Source organism: Plectropomus leopardus, chromosome 5 (genome assembly GCF_026936395.1).
Source record: "Plectropomus leopardus strain MGB_pleo_1.0 chromosome 5, ASM2693639v1, whole genome shotgun sequence".
NCBI lineage: Eukaryota > Metazoa > Chordata > Actinopteri > Perciformes > Serranidae > Plectropomus > Plectropomus leopardus.
Window position 1 is genome coordinate 25,215,921 of NC_142180.1, and position 17,064 is coordinate 25,232,984.

Sequence of the window (17,064 nt, forward strand, 5' to 3'; positions counted from 1 at the left end):
AGCAAACAAGAGACATGGCACCTGCCCTTGAACAAAGCTTACATAGACTGAAAATCACTGTTATACAACTACAGACTAGATCTTCCTGCGTCCCCTATACTTGTGAAGTCAGTTTCCGTAACACTGGGGAAGGATTGAAGAGGGGCGGGCAGCAGAGGGAAGGAAAGCTTGTCTCTGATATGATTAGAGATCACCTGATTACTCATCTGTTGAGATAAATCAGCGGGGAGGTGTTTACAGGCTCCCAAACAGCCCGGCGTTGTCACATTGTGATCTGTACAATTCCAGGAAGCCATCTGAGAAAGGTATAGGCTAAAGTTAGGGTGTTTAAGGCCACCTATTGCACAAGCTGAAAGAGAAAAGCCCATATGACCCGGTCACATCACATGTATGGGCACGCACACGTTCACACTAATCTCTCTCTTAGCCCTGGAAGGCCTAAGTCAATTGCAATGATTAAATGAGGACCTGATGATGAGTGGATGAGAGAGAGAGGGGGAGCGTGAACAGGTCATCTATGGGAATAGAAATGATTTAAATCACAGCTCACATCCCTTTAGTGGGATAGGATAGGAAACAATCCAATAATGATGTTTTAAACATTCTAACTGGGTGAGAAACAGCTGAACACAGCGCTGTGTGAGCAACAGATCGGGTTATAGTCTGCACACACAACATATCCGAGGTGACATGCTACAAAACCCATGAAGAAAAAAAGACACATACACGACAAACGTATGCACATGATGTTGCAGTAAACAGCATCCGTGCACACGCTAAATTCTGATGTGAAGGGACCATTAACATTGTGGCATTCCCTGAATGAAATCATTCCTGTTTTCATTTGAGTTACCACTAATTGCACCGCAAGCAACAAACCACTATGACCTCACATCCTTGCTCTAACCCCCCACCCTCTAAAAAACATGTGCACACATACACGCACACAGAGGAGACTACACACCCACACATGTCCCATTGCAAACACTAAGAAGATGAGTGCGCGACGCAGTTTTCCACAAGTATTTACAAGCACACATGTACTTTATTGTATTCACACATGACTGTAGCTCCTACGTCAAAAAGCAATGGGAATCCGCAAGACGTGTCTCAATCCTCACCAGCCACAATGAGCCACAGTGAGACATAAATCTGCTAATGGAGCTGAAAGGGGGCCATCAGTGTTATTATGTGGTCGTGTGACCATAAGAATATTAGGTTCACTTAAAAGACAAGTCCTTTGTGTCTTCTTTGTATTTGTGCAGAGGATGAGGGGTGAGATGGATTCCTTTTGTATGACCTTTTACATTCTCCTTGTTTTCTTATTTTCACCACTGAAAATGCGCTTCTCATATATAGCATCAAAGAAAAAAGTTCTTCACAGTTCTACACGAAGCTACCACTCCTTTGTTATGAGTGATGTTCTTGTTTCTTTTCTGCCATATTCACAACAAATCCTGAACACTGATGTGCCCAGCTATGACCAGGATCTAGCTTCTAGCAAATGAGTTTAAAAATCGATTGAAAATTTAGTCTGTTCACACATAAGATAGACTACAGCAGAGATGCTAGCAGCCATATGAGATTGTATTTAGTCAGAGAAGTGCTTTGAGATCACAGTTAATGCCAACATGCTAACATAAACAAGATTAAGATCCACAGCAGGTGTTAAGTTTATCGTGTTGATTTGGGACTCTACAATATGCTTAAAATGTGGAATAAATCAAAATCACAGTAATAATTGCAATAAACAGATACTGAAATGACCTCAGATGTTAACTCACACTTGCATAGTACCTGTGCTTGTGCCACGTCATTGCTCTTCTGCATCTGAAATATTGCCAAACGGCTGACGTGCCATTTTTTAAGCATAAGGTTTGTTAATTTTTTGAGAGCAAGCTGATAGCTGGAATGTGTAGTCCATCAATACGAGAATTTCTATAACAGCCTTCTATTGAAAAATGACACTACAGGACAGCAGAAATGAAAGCCTGTTCATATTCTGCAAGAAAACAGGCCATTGGTTACGTAAATAACTAACTGGGCTAACTGGTGCATTAAAAACAACTTGACTTGAACACAGCATGCCTTAATGAAAAACTGAAATCTCCAGAACAACAGCTATTCTGGTGAGTCACGTTCATTATAGCCTACGCGATGATTGGCATGATTGTTTGTTCAAAGTGGTCACTGGAGAAGAGATGCCTAAACGCAGACATAGGATACATATTTTGCTCTCGAGACAATTAAAATGAGACAGCTCTAACCAACTATTAACTGCAAGTGTCACAGAATGGTCAAGTTATTGTACATTATGGCACTTTTTGGGGTCATTGATCAAACATCGTACACAGGGGAAAAAATCATTCTACAAATACTTTAATTGTCATACACCTGGCTACGCTCTGGCTGGCAAGAAAGTTAACAACTTGGTACATATCAGACAAAATATCACCTATAGACAGAATGCAATTTAATACTTTGCATATAAGGTGCAATATCGCAGTCTTTTGCAATGTGTTTATTACACAAGTTGACATAACAATGAGGACATGTGCATTATCTTAGTTCAGTTTTTAGCATGCTTGGATTTACTAATTAGCACTAAACACAGATTCAAACTTGACTTAATGAAGGGACTCGAAGAGTCGGGGTGACAGAAATTAGTAGGGGTCGACAGTTTATCGGCCTGGCTGATTATCAGAGCCAATATTTGGCATTTTGCAGATAATCTGTATCGGTGTTTTACATTCATGATCGCCGATTAAATTAATTCATTAAAAAGTGCAAAGAAAGTGTCAGCATTGGTTGAACTTCTACTTTGTAAAACCTCAGGGAGCTATTATTTAAATTTTCACTTGACTTGATAAAAAAGTTGCAGGGAACTTGCTAAATATGATGTTGATAGTTTCAGTTTTGATTAAACATCTGCTAAAGGCATTTAATCAAAGTTTTGTGTTGGAGTTTGTTATATTCCAAATTCTTAATATTGGCAGCAGATTTTTTTATAGTAAATTCATATCCATTCCATATACCAGTAATCTGTCTCATTTACTAATAATAATCGTATTGCTACAGGCCCTGAAAAACCAGTATCAGTCGACCCCTAGTCAAAAAATTCAATAAACACACATATATGTCGGCTTCGTGGTGGCGCTAGAGGAGAAGCCCGGAAGCCATGAATATCTGTACAACATTTTGTACAAATTCATGTACTATATGTTGAGTTATACTGTATGTTATGTGAAAAGAGGAGAAGCCAATAGATCACGAATGTGATTAGGATTCATCCTCTGGGCACTATGAATATCTTTCCATGTATGTCATCTTAATCCAACAGTTCAATAGTTGTTGAGATATTTCAGTCTGGAGCTGGACAGACTCATTGCCACCCCTAGAGCAATGCCGCTAGCACGGCTAAAAAAAAAAAAAAAAAATAGCACGCCAAGTGTTTGGATTACAGTTTCTTATTTGTTTAATCGCAGCTCTGTCTCTCTTTGTCTGTCTCCTTTAGCTGGGAAGATGCTGTGCTGCTGCCTCCCTTCATATAGCTCGGCCCATTAGTCAGGCCACTAATTACACTGCTTACCCACAGAGTCGATCATCAGAGTAAACACCCACCAAGCTCTCTCTCTTTCCCTCTCTCATCTGACTACCACCAAGGACGCAGTGACAGTAGGTCTAACCCAGAATGGTATTTCTGAATGTGTATCTCTGTGTATCCACCCACACACACACACACACAACTGAAAACACACCTCCCCATCTCTGAGGGCCACGAAACATGTCAATACACTGTCCTTTCTCAAAAAGCGTTTGATGTGAAAGCTTCTTATATCAAATTATTCAAACAAGGCTGTCAGCATTCAGCGCTGATTTGCATTGTTAAAGCGGCTTGCAGTGGAGAAGAAAAGACACAGGTTCATGCCCCCCCCCTCCCAGCTTCCATCAAGTGGCTATCTGCTGGGCTCTGCGCTGGAGAAACACGCTGGTAATCTCTCAATGATTCCTGCACTTAGAGGGGAGGGGCTGCCAGGCACCTGTTTCATTAGCCCCACACATCTTTCTTTCTCGGTTTTCTCCCCCACACCCCCTCCGCATCCTCATTCCTTTCTCCTTCCTCCCGCAAGCCTCGTTATTCAAATTTCCCTGCTGTCAGCCCACATTAGCGAAGCGCCACAGTTTGCCTGTCAGCTGGCTTAATTGCTGGAGGTGCCTTCTTTTATTAGGTAACCCCCTCAGCTCGTTTGTTCCCTCCACCGAGACGCACCTCCACAACAGCTTGTGTAAACCTGAGATCCCTTCAGCCTCTTTTCCTTCCTTTTCTTCTGCCTTTCCTTTTTCTCCCTCTTTACTCTCTCTCCATCTAATCGGTGGCTGAGCAAAGCAGGCGAGCTCCTGATCGATAGCCACACTCTCACCGCTGGACAACAGTGGTGATAAAGAGCTAAAAGCATGCTAGGACTGGGAAAGTAGGGGCTCGCTTTATGCTAGCTCTGAGGACAGAGGAGAAAGGCCTCGTCGCAGTCACGCATTAAAAGTATTCTCTCCACAACAGTCTCTGTCTCCTGCCTAACCTTATCTATATTCACTGACGAGATAATTATTTAGAAAGACTACCTCCTTGAATTGGTTAGGATGGGAAATGCATAGATGAAGATTAAGGCCATAGTGACACTTCAGAGTATTTAGTTGAAAACACATTTTTCAAATCAGAGCGGACCTTTATATTGCAACTGTTGACATTTCAAATATGAATCTTTAAAAAAACGACCTCGTATGATAATCTGAGGCACAGGACCAGGCTTTGTTTTGTGCTGCACTTTGGCTACTGCTGTTGCATTGCAATGATGAGAGCAGCAAGCGCACCAAGGTGCACATGGTGTGATGTAAAGTCACTGAAAAGTTAAAAAGCATGACTATTAGTGTCAATAATATCAATATATTGATGCATATTAATCAATACTCATTTTCCACAGTATTGATATATCAGTACCATGTGCTCTCAAGCATTCACTTATTGTTAATGTTTACTATAGGAAGTTTGCTGTTCTGTGCTACTAACCTGTACCCTCTTTCCACCAAATTTAGCATATAGGCGTTTTTTTTTTTTAATGGGAAAACATGCTTCAGATAGGTTATAGACTCCTTTTCCATTGCCAGTAGACTGTAGCTGTGTACACAGCTCTGCAACAGAAGAGTACGCCTTTCTGGGGGTTTTTTTGTGTTTGTTTGTTTTTCTGGTGCGCCAAATTCAGCGTCACCAACAGACTGGAAAACAGGTTAAGAAACAGTAGAAAGCAGCATGGGGGCCAGTGAAGATATGATGATAGTTACTGGGGTTTTTTTGTTTGTTTGTTTACCTCTTACTTTTTCAGTCTCTCATTTAAAATCGGTGCCAACTAATTTGGAACGATGCTTGAGTGATGCTTGGACGGAGATGGATGGCATTTCCTGGCAGCCCATCATTGCATTTCAGTGGTAAAGGAGCTAAAATTAGTGTGTTCACCTGGGTTTCATATTTACATCGCTGCCAACTGGAGCTGGAACCAATAAATACAAGCGTCTACTGTTGAGGCATTTGATTCGGGTGTGTATGCCAATTGTTACCTTTCCCATTATTTACAAAAGCCAGATGTTAGTAGGTGTTAGTGGGGGTTTTTGTGCAGAAGTTAAGGGGCTCAAGAAAGAAAATACATCTCTTTCATGATATAGCCTATGTTTATCTTTTATTTTGATTTTTTTTTTTTTTACATTTTATGGCCTTAATGACATTTTTTTCTCTGTGGTATCAAAAATGGTATCCTATATTGTTATTTTTCAAGGTATTGTATCAAAGTTAGAAACTCCAGTATCATGACAACAAAAATTGCTATGACACTGCAACATTGGCATCGACATGGCATTGGTGCACAGGTTTGGTTTTGGATGACAGTTGACTAATTAAACAGTTTGGGTGTTGTTAACCCATTATATAACAAGTAAAGGTCATACTTGTTGGAGTCTAAAATGTGCCAACAGGGACAACCAAGAGCAACAGCCATAAACAAATCCAATTTAACTGCATTATCAAATCCAACTTATGTGGTAGAAAAGATTACAGCCAAGACAACACACCCAAGCTGTCGACAGCATGTACCAACATCTACAGCACAGCTCTAATGCATGTTTACAATAGACAGTTTGGGTAGCAACCAAATTTGTGGTTTGCATAATATGGCAAAGGTGATGACGTCTTAGTAACCAGTCTGATCACCATTCGCTCCAAGAGATTATGAAACATTGTAAAACATTGTAAAATAGGTATGAGCAATAGGCTAAATTACAAACACTGAACCAAGGTTCACCCACATTAGTAGCCTCTTAACATCCCCCTCCCCCAACCCAGGGCATTGTTCAGGGTAAATGGCTGGTAGAGAGCTGTTGGAAATATAATGACCAATCTCACTGTGACCTAAGAAAGATTTGGATGTCTTTGATAACCAGCTCCCACAGATCAGGTCTACTTTGGCAACAGAGGGATCTTTAACCCTTTGAAACTTGAGCAAATTGGCCTGATTTCTTTCAAAAACATGAGAAGAAGGTGATGAGCAATGATAGAAGAAGCAAGCTCAAATTAAGCAAGAATTTCATTTTTTTTAAAAACAAGAAAATGACCTGAGAATTAGGTAAAATTACTAAAATTAGAAAAAAAAAAGTAAAAAAAAACAAGAAAATGACGGTGCTTTAAAATGTATAATACAATGTTTATTTTTAACACGGTTAATATAATCACCATCCAAACAAATTGCTAGTTTCTGATTTGAATACAATTTTATACTCTGATAGTTTGCTTTCTTCTTCTTATCTGTTTCTGTCTGTCTCTACAGTTTGGCCTTGTATGTTTCTGTCACTGTGGCAGATCTAAAAGAACATTAAGGATTTAAGACAGCCAGCCATGCCTGCCATGTCCTATACACTTCTCGGCTAGTCTACTGTATTTGGCAAAATCCCAAAATCATCTGGGCACAGAGAGGAGCCCAAAGCATTTTCAAGAATGTTAGTATGTCATGTTTATGTATCATGGACAACACAACTTCTACACATCTGTGCACATAAGATTTTAGTTTCAGTTTAGATGCTTTTGGTCAGTAGCAAGCTATAAACACGCATGCTAACTTAAAAAATGCTTCCTGGAAATAACAACCACAAAATCTGGGATACAAAAATGTGTCTAATGCAGCACAGTTCTTAAATAACTCAACATTTGATAATATGTGTCATATGTTTATATAATATATGGGTCACATCCTTCACAGCAAACCAGTATCCAGTGATGACAGGTTACTGCCAGCCCAGCATTTCAGAGATTAAACTGTTTGCTGGGTTGAGTGGCCCTTCGCTTCGAGGTGCAAACAAGAGCTACCGATGGCAGGAGACTTCCTGAGGACAGGTGTCTCACATGTTGAGATCTGCGAAAGGGTTGAAATGAAGCAGGGCCACTGGCCTAAACATTCCACCCAGACCCGCCGCAGTCTGCTCCTCTCACCCTGGGACGCCTGCCCATACATTAAGATGTGGTTTGGAGCTCTCACAGGAACACAGTGAAGAGAGGCTGGATGAGAGGGATTGGGTTTACAGTGCAAACCACAGACCCACAGTCTGCCTCCTGCCCTGCCTTCCTGCAGTCAGATATACTACATACACAGCTGCTAGTGTGTGTATGTGTGTGTGTGATGTTTGTGCATGTGCTGTGTGTTTGGATAGAGGGGACTTACAAGACCCCTTTATCACTCAAAGGAAGTACAGGCTGAAATAATAAAAGTTACTTGATGCAATTTAAGCCTCATGCAAACATAAAAAAAAAATTAAAACAATGTGCTGTTTCGGGGCTTCACCTGCACAAATAAATTGGTGAAAAGAATCCATTAAAGTGGTGTGAAGTTATACTTCGCAGTGGGCTTAATCTGGTTTCAATGCATGGGACATGAATGTCAAAACACTGTCAGTGGTGGGGTGCAGGGTGGCATGGCTGAGGGATGGAGATGAGGGTTAGGCAAATGAGCAGGTCTTAATTGATACTTCACACAGCTGGAGGACCAGTGTTTATGTATTTCAGCCTGCTCAAAAGCTCTCCACCTAACTCGACTAAAACAAATTAAAGCCATGCAGCATGATTTTCACTCCTAACCTTGCGGAGATCCATCTCAAAAACACATGCCAATTTCTTTCTCATTTTTACTAGCCATCACTGAGGACTTCTGGCAATTGCGGTTAGTTTCTTGAAAAGGGGGCAGCTTGTAGCATTCTGTCATAAATCAGTGGGGGAAGCATGAATCACCCTGATTGAGATTAAATACAAAGATGATTTTTTTTAATAAAACAATGAGTGGCACTTGAGAAGGGCAGACCATTGAGTGAAGGTGTCAACAAGCCAAGCTGACTCACTCTCCCTCTCCTCACAGCCTGTGAGGAAGGGACAAACAAACACACACTTCATCATCTGGGTCAACTCTACAATAGTATGGGAATAGCAGGAGGCTCCATGTTGCTGAACTGGTGGTGGTGGCCACCAAGGACATTAGATTCACACAAAAAGACTCAGCAAAGTTGGACGCTGGGACTAAACCCCTACTGACAGCAATCTGCCTGACCTTCATGAGACAAAGATTACACAGGGCGTCAATATGGAGACAAATAAAATGATATTTTAAACATAACAGCGTATAGAGTATCATAATATCCCCACAAAGGAGTCCCCGGAAATACACAGCAAAGGATGACAAAGACAAACAATTTCGCCTGGCACTTTCTTATTGAGGCTCTATACGGTTAAAAACAAAAAAAACTGGCGTTTGTTATAGAAACGTTATATATAACGGAGGCTCCGGATACAAGACAATAACGGCGTAAAAAAAACGGTTACATAGTAGCGTACTCACCGGTGGTCGGTTTTGAGGAAACATTGTAGCCGTGTGTGTCTCCGTGTGCGTTTTTTGTCCTTCTTCTTTCTCCCTTTTGGGGCGGAAAGCTTCGTCGAGAAATACGAGCAGCCGATGTACTATTGTTGGTCTCAGAGAGGCATTTGGCCCGGTTTCAAAGGTAATGGCAAAGCTAGTCTCGGCTCGCTCATTCCTCGCTTCAAGACTCCTTTGTTCTGGGTTTATATCTCCAACCGCACACCGCACCGCACTCGACGGTGTAGTGAGGACGGGGAGAGGAGAGGAGAAACACCCGGTCCGAGGGAGCTTTCTTCCAAGTCCTCAACTTCGCGCTTCCAGCAATTACAATATCGCAATTTGGTTTCCCTCTCCGATATATCTTCGCCGTCTTGTAGCGTAAAAAGACCAGAGAAGGGGGGGGGGGGAGATGTGGTTTGCTTGTGGCTTCGGAGACGGACACACCACCGGCACATTCAATGCAGCCGCAGCCTCTTTTGTCTCGCTCGTTGGCCTGTACTCTTTTCACACAACACTCCCAGTCCCTCACTCCTCTCACTCCCCCCCTTCTCTGATCCTCAATGGGACATAACATATGAGTAGCTTTCCTTAAGGGAGGGGGCTAGACTCTGCTCTCACCCCAAATTAATAATCTTGTGATGCTTTGGCGATTAATAAATAAATAAATAAATAACATTTAAAGTTACAAATAATGGGCAAATAAAAGCATCGAGTACAATGATGTTCAAATAGCCTGATGATATTTGCAAAGAAAGTGTTGTTGCTCTTCTTAGTGTTGCATTGTAATTAGCTTCGTCCTCGTGCAAATGAAAAACTGTCCATGCAATTATCAAATTAAAATTTTATTTTTTCAAAAAAAGTGCAACATTTTCTTCAGAAAGAGGAGGTTGAGAGGAATTGTTCAGTGATTGAATGAAATCTCCACGTGGGGCTCGGCCTCGGCACGGTAAACACTGGTAAAATGAGCCAATAAGCGTCGAGAACACCCACGTGGGGCGCGCTGACCGTTTGCTGATTGGAGGATACATGTGGCACAATGCTCCGCACGTCAATCAAGCAGGCTACAACCGCTCTGTGAGGTTAACCCTTTCCTGGGTACAGGGAGTGATTGAGAATGCGAGGAGTTGTGTGGCTGGCTGTATCAAGATTCAGTGGTTTTCTTTTTTTCGCTCCCCACAAACCATCAATGCATTGAAAAATCGTACATTTCCTTCCCCAATTCGTCCTTGTTGATGTGGAAATAAATGGACTTTGCTGTAACTTGTGTATCATCCTGCTCATTTCTACATGTCAAGAATTAATCATGACCATGGGGAGCTGACCAAACATGACCAAATACATCTAAATCAGAGCACAAGGAGGCAGCAGAAGCCACAGAAATACAACAGTGATCATGCTGCAACACTTGCATGGGGCATGTATTGAATATGCGCATTGTTGTTACCTGGAAAAAGGAGAATTATTCTGGGGAAGAAGGGAGAAATGGTGGAAAAAATTGGTATTCTGGTGGCACGACCCCTTTGGCGGGGCTCATAATTAGAGAGAGAGATATTGAAAAAGCAATTTCTGACAGTGGAAATCACAACCTGCCAGAGGTGGAGTTGGAAAATATAGATGGGTGTGTGTTTGTGTGTGTGTGTGTGTGTGTGTGTGTGTGTGTGTGTGTGTGTGTGTGTGTGTGTGTGTGTGTGTGTGTGTGTGTGTGTGTGTGTGAGAAAGAGACAGAGAGAGGAAACGCAGAGGGGGAGGGAGGGAAGAAAGGAGGGAGGGAGGAGGAAGAGAATAAAGGATGAAGGACAGCAGGGGGGTTGCTGAGAAAGACGAGCCAGTAGGAGGGTTAGAGATTGAACGAGAGGGAGAGTGCACACGGGTGATGAAAAAAAAGTGTGTGTGTGTGTGTGTGTGTGTGTGTGGGTGGGTGTGTGTGTTGTGCATGTGTGTGTGAGCAGACAAGTGAGGGAATGAAAAAGAGAGAAGGGTGTGAGGGGAGCAAGTGGGGAGAGAGTGGAGAGGGAAAGAGAGAAAGAGGGGGAAGAGAGAGAGAAAGAAAGATTTTATTGCCATTTTTTCCCATGAATTTTAATGCACAGCGCTGGTCTCCCTCCCGGATTCTGGGATCACATTTATTAGAAAAAAAAGTCATGAGGAATGCAGTGCTTTGCAGTCTGCTGCTGCACGGAGAGATGTTTCATGTTGGTGTGTGTGTTGGGGGGCTGGGCGGCGGGGTGGGGGATGGGGTGAGGGTGAGGCAAGGGGTGCACAGGATGTATGAGGCTGCGTTACGTCGTGCTGGGGGTGGGCATAATAATATAGATGATAGAACATGATAAGTGAAGGACACATATTATTGCTATTGGCAGGTCAGATGAAGGAGTGTGTGTGAAAGTGTGTGTGTTTGTGTGCGTTGGCCGAGCTCCAGTGATTAAATACACCAAGTCCACAGTGCCCTTCTCTCCTCCACAGAGGCTCAGAGCGACGGGACATCAAAGCGGCCCCACAATGGGACAGCACACAATGGTCGTAATGCTACAGGAGCTTTTGGTTTTAGCTCAGTGGCGTAAACACATGTATGCAACTATGTGCAACATGCTCACCTACACACACCTGTCTCAAGGAGCAAAACTGTGGAAAGTGCCAGAGGGAGCAGCAGCATCCCTTTATTATCACAACTTAAGGCGTGGAAAAGAAACAGCAGTGGAAGCCAAACCACCAGTTATCCATACAGCAGGCAAATTATCACCAAGCAGCAAAACATCAGGAGGGAGTGGTTTTTTTTGAACGAGGTGATGAAAACAGGTTTACTTCCCACGAAACCTCAAAGACGGAGTCATTCCTCTGTGGTTGCCAGCAGCATTATCAGTGTCACACCTTGGCTATGATATTAGTACTAAATGATGCCCCAGTGACAAAGGACAAGGTCTACTGGACAGACATCTGGTCAAGACGATGAACAATCATGTCTTTTGTTTTGCTCATTTGGCAGAATGACAATAGCATTATAACAATGTTTTGCCTGGATCATTATGTTTCACTTGTGTGGTGCTCTCTCCGTAGAATACTGCTGAACTATATACAAAAACCTCATGTATAAACTTTGAGGTGCATAAACTCCCTAAAAATCAAAAGAAAAACCCACGCAAACATTAACAGGGTGTGCAGTATTTTGCACACAGTAAAATCTGACAAGTTGATCTTACTTAAAATCATCTTTGAAACCAACTGACTTTTTAAAATGTGTTTACTTAAAATTAAGCTGTATTTACTTAATTTTGTTAAGTTGTTTCAACTTGAAAACGAAGTGAAATTACTTTGTTTTTCTTAAGTGTTAGCAACTTCTTAGTCTGACTTTAATTTGATCACCACAAAGAGGATTTTACCAATGATGAAGTTAGGAGATAAACATGTTAAAGAAAATATAAATATGATTGACTACTTTGCCACAAACAGAATACGGACTTAAAGCACAAACTTGGAAATGTTTAAGTTGCAACAACTTCACAGAATTAAGTAAATGTAACTTAATATTAAGTAATCTTATCAATCAGATTTAATGTAACCATAAAACAAGATTAGTAATAATATTTACTTATTTTTCAAGGCAAAAGGGTTTTTTAAAGTAAAACCAACTTTTTTTCAGATTTTATAGTGCATGAACTGTGTACTTCTTTCTCCTTCTTCTTTTCTGGCTGACCTTTTTTTTTTTTTTAAATACCCACGATGAAAGGCCACTAGATGACCACTTCAGTGTATTGAGACTGATTTATGAAATATGTTCAGTCACATCAATGTTAAGCATCACATTCAAAGAGCAAAGCCTTCTTTCCAGACCTATAATTTCTCAACAATCATACCGGTAGGAGACCATCGCAGACCCAGCAGGGAAACCATTTCCTCCAGTAGCAGTATGGGCTCTACAGACCATGATGTGTTGGAGCTACCACACATGCTGCATTTTTAGGGCTGTGAATACATTTTTTTCTTAACATGGAAAAACCCATGTTCTAATGTTTTTATTCCATTCTCGATAGTACCACAGTAGGTCGTACATGAATCCAAGTTTCTGGAAAATGAAGAAAATCACAAATGTTCTCTAAGCAGTCAAAATCAGCTTATTAAAAATACATTTCATTTCAGTTAAAGGTATACTTTACCCCCCAAATTATAATTTGTATATCAATAACTCACTCCTTGTTATGTTGAATTTGTGAAGAAAACTTTGTTTTTCTTGGATGCTTCCAGTGAATGAGAAATCCAAAAACTTCTTTAGGAATTTAAGTTTAAGGGGGCCATGTTTAACAACACCATATTTAGACATCTGTTTACAAACTCCCACAGCTCATGCAGTAAAATGAAAGATGTATTTATCCAGTTGTACGCTCAGTGCTTCCCAATCATATGCATTTTTGTTTAAACCCCTATCTTTGCAAAAGTTTACCATAAACAGTCTCGGGCATGGACGGGTAGTACACCTGGACAACTGCATGCATTTAAACTCTTTACTGTAACAGGTGTGGATGAGTGACAGCAAAACTCCTGGCCAATGAACAAGCTGGAAAACAGGATTTTAATTGACTGTACAAGCGGAATTCAAAGGGGTGCGTTTATCCCCGTTTGAGCATATGATTAGATACTGTAAATGAGATTTGGCTTATAATTCATGAGTTTTGTGAGTTTGTAAACTGATGCTTCAATAAAGTTTTGCTGTTGTTAAACACGGCCCCCATTTACTTCAGTTCATGAAAAAATTCTTTACTTTTGGATTCTTTGTTCACTGTGGAAGCATGAAAAACAACGTTTTCTTCACAAGTTCAACAATAATAATAATATATAAGGTGAGTAACTGATATAGACAATCATTTTGGGGATCAAGTATTTCTTTAACCCTTTAAAACCTGAGCATTGTCTTGATTTCTTTCAAACCCTTCTTTCTCTTCAAAGGCAATGAGCAACTTAACAAAAAAATGACCCCAAATATAGCAAGAAGTTAGTTAAAGGTTACAAGAAAATTGCCTGAAATAAAACTATAAATAAATATCTATTTTACTGTAACCTAATGTTAAATATATAATTATAATAAATATGAATGTAGTTTTTTTCCAAATATTTTTCCCTGGTTATTTGATAATTTTCTAATGATTCTTCTGCTCTGCTTTTTTAAATATATTTTTCTTGTCACATTTAACTTTTTTCTTTTTAAATTTGCTGAACTTTTTTTTTTTTTTTACCTACTTGCTCAATGCCATATGTTCCCATGTTTTTGAAAGAAATTCAAACAAATTTGGTCAGGTTTCAAAGGGTTAAATGCATGTGAAAGTCATCTGAGCGAAGCATAAGAAAACTGATGGTGATTTAGGATTTAAAGAGTTAAAGAGTGGATTTTCCTTTAGTTCAACTGTGCTCAACTCCACAGCAGACAGAGCCTAAAAAATGGCATCCCATGGGAAAAAGGATGATATTGGAGGAAGGTACTTTGGTTCGGGTCATAAACTTTGGGTTTTGTGGTATCCCGATTTGCTCCCCGCCCTTCCCAGCCCGACCTCCTCTCTTCAATTTCTCCAGTGCCTCTGGGATGGCGCTGAGAATGGCTCCTGCCCAGCGTGGGCTTGAGTGACAGGAAGACAAGGCCACAGTGTTGTCGTGGTGGTGCACCCCCCTCACCGCCACCTCATTTTGCCCCCACCCCTTCCCTGTCCCTCATCAGACAAGCTGGGTGTCAGCTCAGAGACGGCACTGTGATTTATTGGTCTCTACTCCTGTGGGACCTCAACACATATACACACACACACACACACACACACACACACACAATCTCATACCCTCCCACCTCCTTGCACTCCCTCCCCCCCCCTCCATTTTTCCCATCCCATCCCACCCCCCCACCCCTCCATCCATCCCCTCCCCTTCTGTCCTCTCCTGCTGCATGGCCCCTAGGGGAAAGAAGGGGTAATGACCCACATCAGCAGCAGCTATGCTCACATGCACACGCACACACACACACCTCTTCGCCTCCTTGCAGGCAGATACAAATAAATACCCCATGTGACACACATACGTACACGTATGCACACATAAAACAGACGCTGACACATTTACGCCCACGGGCATGTATATGTGGGTACTCAGGAATTTCAGTGCAGTAATGTTGTTGCTCAAAAGTCTCCTCCACTGAAGAGATTGATACTGAACTCTCTATTTCTGTAGTTTTTGCTTAGTAGTAATTTCTTTTTGTAAACGGGACAATGTTTTCATCATAACACGTTGTAACCTCTGGAAGAAGGAATGTGCACCTCTCCTTTTCACTGGGATTGTTTTCTCTCTAAAACAGAACAATGGGATGATTTGTGTCTCCCTGCAGTGAAGTGGAATAAGATCTCCTTCTGACTTCCCAAATCTCTGCAAATGCATCAGCGTGCGCAATTTGGCCATGAAATACAAAACTGCGCTGCATGCTCACAGTGGTAATGATGAAGTGAGAGGAGATTTTGGAAAATAGTCCACTCATTGTTGCAAAAAGATAACTTAATGTTTGTCGGTAGAATTCCCAGACAAGGTCAATGCGATGGTTCATATTCTCACATTGTGCAGGTAAAAAAAAAAAGGGGCATCTTTTTAGAGGCTGATTTTGAATTCAGGCAGTCGATCCGCACTGAAGGGAGAGTGAAGAGGTTAAATCTGAGCATTGACTTGCAAATGCTACTGACAGCACACCCCGTGTGTGCTGTCACTCAGCTCACACAGCCGAGTGATACTGCGCTGCAAAAAAGTACGCAGTTACTGCCACAGGTTTCCACTTTACATGAGTGCTGGCAGGCTGGAGAGTGCAGGTCAGGTGTTAATTTGTGTGTTAAAAAAGAAAAGAGAATACATAAATTAATTCTGCATGCAAAGAAGGACAAGGGATGTAGTAGAGTCTGTTGGATGTTCAGAGTTTGCTCCAAAATGTGATAAGATCAGGGGTGGAGCCAGATGTTGTAAACACTGGGGGCTCAACCCAAACCTCAGGGGCATGCTCCCCCAGGGAGATTTTCCCCCCATTTACATCAGCTATGAGCCCTACTTTTCAAGCCATTTAAGATAGTGAAATGCCTAAAAATCTGTACATAAATTGGCAAAAAAAACATGATCGTTGCCAAGAGAAAAACACATCCTGTGGAGCCAACATCCTATTTGATATTTATTTTTTCAGAAAACAAATAGAAAACCAGCACTCATAGAGAATTTCACATATTTAGAATAGTTAAAATGAATAGATAAGGACATGTTTCAGCTTAACAGGCATCATCAATGTGCTGGCTCAGCTCTTTAGCTGAAATCGTGTCTGTTCATTTCTGCCCAAGTGAAATTTTCTATGAGCACCGGTGTTCTATTTGTTTTCTGATTTTTGCCACAACCTCCCACCTTTTGTACACTGTCAAAGATTTCTGCAGTCGTGCACATTGCTGTTTTTCAACATATCTAGTTTCTGATTCTGAAACCACAGCACAATAAATGCTGTGGATGAATAACTTTCACTCCTGTCACCAAACAGAGGTAGGAAGGAAAAGATACGAATTTGGTGTAACAGCATCACTAATCTTGAAACCCATTTTTGTTACTATGCTAGAGTTCACAAAATGAGAATCTAGCTGACAAATCTGCTGAAAATACCATTACTTGTTTGTTTTTTAAAGAAAAGCATGGTGGAATAAACATAATGGCCATGCATTATTATCTAAACGACACAAATATGAAGGTAGTTTTTAGGATATGGGGCTTTAAAGAAAACATTCTGGGCTGGAGTCACCACAGTGGCCTCCACCCGCCTGAGAGAAATAGTTGTGCAGCTGTTGCAGAACAAAGAAAGACAGAATGCAAATATAAAGCGTGCAAATGCAAAATATCAAAGAAGATGCAAGGATGAAAACTTCTTCAAACCGATATCCAAAATCCAATTTTTACAAAATGCCAACTACCATGAAAAACAACAGAAACAAACAAACACGACCTCTCTTGATAAAAATCAGGTAAGCAATGATTACCAAAAGATTGCAGAGCTCACGGTTATGGATGACAAAATGACACTAAAGATACTGAACCTTTCCTAAAATTAATATACAGCACTAATTGGCCACATGTGTAAATCAGA

General features: G+C 41.1%; 1 protein-coding gene across 5 annotated transcripts in view; it reads right to left on the reverse strand.

Annotated features, from left to right (window-relative positions):
* The window catches only part of tle2a (TLE family member 2, transcriptional corepressor a), a 51,366-nt gene extending 41,862 nt beyond the window's left edge, over window positions 1-9,504 (reverse strand). For all 5 annotated transcript variants that reach the window (XM_042481401.2, XM_042481395.2, XM_042481389.2 and 2 more), the window contains exon 1: window positions 8,922-9,504. In XM_042481401.2, coding sequence (XP_042337335.1) covers window positions 8,922-8,945 — 24 coding nt within the window. In that variant the 5' untranslated portion in view covers window positions 8,946-9,504. The remainder of the gene's footprint in view (window positions 1-8,921) is intronic.
* Between the last annotated feature and the right edge of the window lie 7,560 nt (window positions 9,505-17,064).